Source organism: Pollicipes pollicipes, unplaced genomic scaffold (assembly GCF_011947565.3).
Source record: "Pollicipes pollicipes isolate AB1234 unplaced genomic scaffold, Ppol_2.1 Scaffold_4881;HRSCAF=5763_pilon_pilon_pilon, whole genome shotgun sequence".
Taxonomy (NCBI): domain Eukaryota; kingdom Metazoa; phylum Arthropoda; class Thecostraca; order Pollicipedomorpha; family Pollicipedidae; genus Pollicipes; species Pollicipes pollicipes.
The window spans coordinates 48441451-48448271 of NW_023596576.1; the positions used below are offsets into that span (position 1 = coordinate 48441451).

The window sequence follows — 6821 nt, forward strand, 5'->3', positions numbered from 1 at the left end:
GGCTAGTGATTCGGCGATTGGGAAACACATGGCGTGTTTCATTACAGCGTACAGGTAATCACATCTGTGACCAGGTCTTTCGAGCACCGCAGCTTTCTTCACAAACTCATTTAGGAGTATGCAGAGGGAAGAAGCAATTGTTGGCTGCCAGCTTGGAATGGGATCGAATATCGATTTTATGGATGATGCGGATTCGAGTGTTCATGATTCAGATAACTTAAAACGATGAACCCCACCACTTACGACCATTCCTGACGAAGTCGCTTCACACCGAAGAACATGGTACCCTGTTCCCCTGCCTTGTCTTGAGCGTAACTTTAAGCTTGTTCCTCTTACAAACATTCAATTGACTTAAAGGGAATATTTTACCTGTGAAGATAGTGAAGCAGCCATCAACTGATGGAACAAGACCGCTCCTTGCAGCACAATTCTCTGCTCAGTAAATATGCTCCTCAATGCGTCATGGTTTCATTACGTCATCGCATATTGACCAACATTGGTTAAGAGCCGATGGCGGCCGTTGTACCTGGAAATCGCACTCACGAGCGCCAGATAAGAACGCCTTGACAATTATGTTTGTCTTGGGTTTTTTATTTGAAGTATCCACTCTCGCACCAGAAATCACATCTGACTCCCTGCTCACCATGATGAAAGCAGTACATTTTATTTGCCTTGCTTTTTCAACGCATGCACTTTTCAATCATTGCAACATGCTACTGTGCCAAAACTTTTGGGTAAGAAATGCCATGAAAGCTTGAATCACTCTGTTTAGGTAAAAACATATGTGAATATAAAGCCATGATCTCGTGAATTCAACGAAACTTAATATTGCAGCTTTGTGGTTTCACCTCTATGGCGTTTACCACAGTGGCTCTTTTCGAGGCGCATTTGGGCCTTGAGAATGGGAGTGGTCCATAGCGACACACCGGTTCAAACTTCAACCAGTACGTCTCTCGGTAACAGGCCGTTGCCGCCTGCTAAGCCAATAACAAACTTGTTTTTAATTCGCACCCGGAGGCCTGTCATCCCCGTGTATCGCCATACGTTTGTTTTAAGTGCCACGAACGCGTGGCGCAGAAGACACAAAATAATGTCGCCAGCCTTGACTCGCGTCGCTGGCGCCGTTTGCATTTGCTCCGTCCACCCTATTGATGTGCTGTGGGGATTAAAGCCTTTTTGAAGTGTGTTACGCACGATGCCGTTTGTGTGTACGGTAGCCTTATGTAAACCTGTAGGTAATGTTAAAGGCGTCAGGGTTTCCCTTTTCGTGATTCTAGTGTAAGGTGGCATTGGGCCGCTAGTTGCAGCAAGTGGTGAGTGCCTTGCATTGGCACTCAGTATTTGTATATACGAGTGCCTTGTATATCTGTTGTCTAGCACTATATTTGTGTATGGGTTATGTTTTTATACCTGTATTTGCAAAGATATGTACCAACCTGGTGGTGCAGAATACACCATATTGATGTTATCACGTTAAAAAGCTGATAACCCCTTTCACTCAATCCCGACATTGCTTGGATAAGTAGCCCCTATTTTTCCATAGATCACCTTTTAGGTGTTCCTTCACTTCCTCTCTTGCCTTAACAGCATGGTTGGCGAAGGTTCGAGCCGCCAGCTGTTTCCTTGCTGGGTCTGCCAGCAAGGTCCTTGCTTTGGTTCCAAGTAAGTTGGACAATTATTTTCGATGACGGCGGTGCTTTTCTAGCAGTAGCAGACTGCAAGATAATCATTGCTTGTTAGGCCTGCATGGAAAAAGTGGATTTTGCCAAAAAGTTGTGATGTTTAGGCTACTTTGATTTGCACCCCTGATGTTGAAATTACAATCGGCAAAAGAGATTGCTAAGTTCCGACGTTGTTCTGATGTTGAGAAATGACATCCAATTTAAGGCTGACATGGTTTTGGCAATTATGATTTATGGTGCCGATGATGATATGGCAGTGGTCATAATAAAGGTCAAGTCAGAAGTGTGGGGACAGGCCCCTTTAAAGTGTGCACGAAGGCATTCCTCATAAATGATGAAGTTCCCAATAAGTCATATTACTATCATCAGTGCCTATAAACTTGCGTGTTCAGAAATTAAATGCTGCCAAACTATTCTTTGCCTTGGGTCGCGTTTCATTTCAACTACTGTGTTACTGGTGGGCAAACACAAACCCCGCCCACTGGGATGCTAGGCTGCTTCATGCCAGCTACTGACTACTGGAAAGCGTTACATTAGCTGCGCATCTGTACCCATCAAATTTGGGAAGAAAAATAAGCTCGTGAGCTTAGAAGCAGTCGCCTACCATCAAGTCGCAAGCTTAAAAAAGAATAATGTCCCGCTGTGTCCTATGTCCCTAGTAGCCCACACATTATCTTTAAAAAACAAAGCACTAGCATGACGTCGCCTGCGCTGCGCGCCGTCATGTTCATGGACGCCCCGCCGACTACCGAGATGTTAAAACGTTTTGCCAGCTCAGTGGTCGACAGGTGTGACGTCAGACCCCCCGCGTCACGAATCCATCATGGCCGCCCGACCAATCACGGAACAGGATTTCGACTATTGGTAGCACGATAGCTACGATGAAACACGGTCTTGCTTTTCGTTCCATGCAGTACAAAAACAAGACCATATTTTTCCTTGTGTGAAAGCATTTCGAGGCGTAAAATATCAGCATTACATTAATGACTGCTAGCAAACCTCACAATGCTGCAAATATCTATGGATCGGGCTGGAAGGCAATCCCATTTAATCAGATATCATGGTTCTTTGGAACTAGATCCTATGCATTGACCTATAAAAGACTAGACAAACTTCTCGACTTTACAAAACGTGCCGCCCGGCAACGCTGTAGAAAGGCAAGCGTTTTTCTGCGGCGCTTAGCAACCATTGGAACTGCCATGCGCGGTCGTTTCGCGGTGCCGTATGGAGCGAAAATGACGAGAAGCTGCTCTGCGATCGGGTGTAGTAAGAGGCATGGTGATCGGCCAAGACATGGAGATAGCTTGTCATTCCACAAGTAAGTATTTTTGAGCTTGATCGTGCATAAACTGGTGATTTTTTTGTATGCGGGTCTGCGCCATGACTGTCAACCTGCGCATTTGTTGGTAATCGACGTAGAGATAGAGAGTTACCTCCTTAATTTTTTTGCTCTGATACGCTGTGTGATTTCCTGCTATCATCTAGGCATTTTATCACAACTGATGCCAGTTGCGTCCACCTGTAGGATAATAAATATGCATGTTGGCAAGTAGGAAGATGGAATGAAGAACATCTAAGAACCAGAAGGAAAATGCCTTTCAAGGACGGGCGACATTAATGTTTATCACTTCTGAAAGGCTGTCGTGTGCTATTCAACACTGATGGGGTGCTGGTACGGCATTGATATTGCATTTGCTTCCTTTGGAGTGGAAAATAGCACATAAGCATGCTATTTGCATGGTTAATAGAGCTCATGAGACAAGACTAACCTGGCCAAGACAAGACGTAAACTAGACAGTGAAAACCACTCCTTGTCATGTGATTTTAGGATAATGACAGAGTCAAACGAGTGTCTTGAAGCAGCTGGATGTTTTAGCTCTTTGCACTCCAAGGAATCCTTGTAACGGTTAAAACTGTACCAAATGCAACATTTTGTAATCCAGTTCAAGCTCAGCTAACAACTGAACTTGTGTATACTTCATGGAGCCCAGAATTCAGGCTAAGCCCTCACAGTAAAAAAATGGTGTACAAAACACCTTAAAAAATCGTTATTGCTAGCTTGGGCCAAGCACGTTGCTTGCCGCACCACAGATTTAGAGGACTGACTGATTGACAGGTATGTGACAAAATGCTTTTTATTGTCATCGTATTGTATATAGAGCTAAATGAAGGTGCTAGAGGTGTTCACAAATGTCCCGTGCATCTGCTGACAACAAAATTGTATGACTTTCATCCTAGATTCTGTTGATTGAGACTGTGCTGGGAAGTGAGAGGCCCACACCGGTGATATCCGAATTTCAACTTTCCAGACACTGTCTAAGTGCGCAAATTCACATCGAAATTGTTGTCAGGTTGCCTCGCTATTGTCTTAAGGGAATATACAATGAAATTTCAGCCTGCAGCTTGCAAAAGTACTCTGGATGCCCTCAAAGAAATACGAATCGTCGATACCGAGCTTCTCGAGGAGATCCGATCTCGATTTGAAAACCCAATCGTGTCAGCGCTTTTCACCAACGAAGTTGTCGATGGTGGCAGGAAGAAGCAAAGTGGCCAGAGGTATTCAAAAGAAATGAAGAAGCTCTGCCTCACCTTCCACTCCTATTCCCCGAGAGCATATAGGTTCCTCTCAAAGAACTTCTCTCTGCCGGGTGTAACATCGCTACGAGAGTGGACGAGAAGCGTCAGCTGTGAGGTGGGCGTCCTCCACGAGGTGCCACAGACGCTGTGCTATGAAGTGACAGCCAAGAAAATCGACCCCAACTGCTGCTTGATGGTTGATGAGATGGCGATCCGGAAGGCGAAGGTGTACTGGCAACCCAAAGACAAGTTCGTTGGTCATGTTGATCTGGGTGCAGGGGACGTGGACACAAGAGTGGCAACAAATGCCCTAGTGTTCATGGCCGTTGGTCTCAAAGGTGTGTGGCGCCATCCTGTCTCCTACTTTCTCACAGACCACATTTCAAGTGAGACTCAGACAGAACTGGCCAAGACTGTCCTGTGCGCTTTGAGCGATGCAGGACTGAAGGTGCGAGCGTTCGTGGCCGATGGACTCCAAGCCAACCTGTCCATGTTCGGCCACTTGGGCGCTCAGAATCTGCAGCCAAAACAACTTCAGCTTCCCATTGTTCCTAACTACTTCCTGCATCCTGCAAGCAACCAGAGGGTGTATGTTATGCTGGATGTGGTGCACATGCTGAAACTGCTGCGAAACCTCCTTGGTGAATACAAGAGCTTTCAACTGGATGGTGAAGGGGTATCCTGGAAGTATATTCAGGTAAGGGTATGCCAAATTTAGTAGTAATTGTAATAATAAATGATTTAGTAGTAATTGTAATAATAAATGATTTAGTAGTAATTGTAATAACAAATGATTCAGTAGTAATTGTAATAATAAATGATTTAGTAGTAATTCAGTCCCAGCAAAACCAAGTATAATGCTAAAAGACTACTTTTTACTTAAGTATCACTCTGTTTTTCTGCATACATCTATCGCATCATCCGTGAAGTTCGCGTCTAGATGCATGGGTAGAGACTTGAGGGACTTAACTTAATCTGAGAGCACGGCGATACTCTTACACTAATGACTGAACCTGTTCAGCTCGTTTTCAGTATTCTGCAGCCAAGGTAAGATAACGACTGCGAATACCTTCACAGGCGCTGTACGACCTGCAGCACAGCGAGGGTATCCGGGCGGCCAACAAGCTCTCTCGCCTGCACGTCCAGTACGAAAAGAACAAAATGAAAGTTAAGCTTGCTGCCCAGCTGTTCAGCAGCTCGGTGGGCAAAGCTCTGCTGTACCTAGAAGAGTCGGGCCACTATGACTTCATTGGAGCGGGGGCAACGGCGCGCTTCGTCCTGCTTGTTGATCAAGCATTCGACTACCTCAACGGCAGCAACCCCCACGGGAAGAGCTTCAAGACTCCTGCAACTGCCAGCAACTTGACGTGAGTTAAATTAATTAGCATTAAGAACAACCTGATGAATCGAAAGTGTGTGTTTTCTTTCCCCTAAGAAAATACATTAGGATTGCCAAATACCAGCTATCACATACACAGCATCAACAATCATGCTAGTGAAACGTTCTTTGAAAATGACGTTGGCATATGGCGTGATGTGCTTTTGTGTTTCATCGCCCGTTATCCCCATAGGCAGATTAAGCGATAGGAGCAAAATATCTCAAAGTGAAATGTGGGGCAAAAGTATGCCTTATCTCCCTGCAGCTGGCCACTCATGTCTTATGCTCCCCCACCCCCACCCCATCCCCCCCTTCCAATCACCAGGCGAAATTGGCCATTCAGGTATGTATGAGCAATCCCCACCCCGGTCGCTGATCAAGAACGCGTGAACTGCCCGCTCCCCCGCAAGCAAAATGTAACGACTGGGCGACCTCTGGTCATCAGCAGTTCATTTTGAACATTATGTTGTGAGGGCGGTTTGTGGCCGAGCAATTGCTTCAGTAAAGGCTATAGATGTCGCTGTTATTCCTTTTTGAGTGTGCTGACTGATAACCATTTCCGCTAGGCTCCGACGCGAGTTTTTGGCCGACTTCAGTTCCGTGCTGTTCCGGCTGCAGACAGCATCAGGCGAACCGGTACTGTAGACGCGACGCTTCGCCCCGGCCCTGGGTCTCTATCTCGCGACGCAGACCGTCATGGACGTCAGTGAGGCCCTGCTGGAGGAGGGGTTCGTCCATGTACTGCCATACAGGATGTCCCAAGACCATCTAGAGCTGCTGTTCGGCCAGATCCGACGTATGGGCGGCTTCAACAACAACCCAAACGTGGCCCAACTGCAACATGCCATGCGCAGACTCATACTGCACAACTTCATATCGCCATCTGCCACCGGGAGCTGCACGTCACGGGATGACGGTGACGACGGCCTGCTCCAGATCCGTCGTCCAAAACGGCAGCGGCCGACGCTCAGCGAGAGTGACGCCATGCCGGCGGTCGTGCAGCATCTCCTCACGACGGAGGACACCGGCTCGGGGCTCGTTGGCAACTGTGTTGGCCACATCTCCGGGTATGTGTGCCGCCAGCTGGTGGAAACGAGCGCGATCGGGTGTGGTGAGTGCATTGGTGCACTTCTGTGCAACGAGGACGACCCTCCGTCGCATGAAGTGATGGGTCTCGTAAAAGT

The 6821-nt window shown here is 46.9% G+C and overlaps 1 protein-coding gene across 1 annotated transcript; it reads left to right on the top strand.

Moving 5' to 3' along the window:
- The first annotated feature begins 4464 nt into the window (after nucleotides 1-4464).
- Nucleotides 4465-6282, top strand: LOC119100514 (uncharacterized). The gene is made up of 3 exons (XM_037223601.1): nucleotides 4465-4584; nucleotides 5337-5626; nucleotides 6204-6282. Exons 1-3 carry the CDS (start codon nucleotides 4465-4467, stop codon nucleotides 6280-6282), a joined length of 489 nt encoding a protein of 162 aa, XP_037079496.1.
- The last annotated feature ends 539 nt before the right edge of the window (nucleotides 6283-6821 follow it).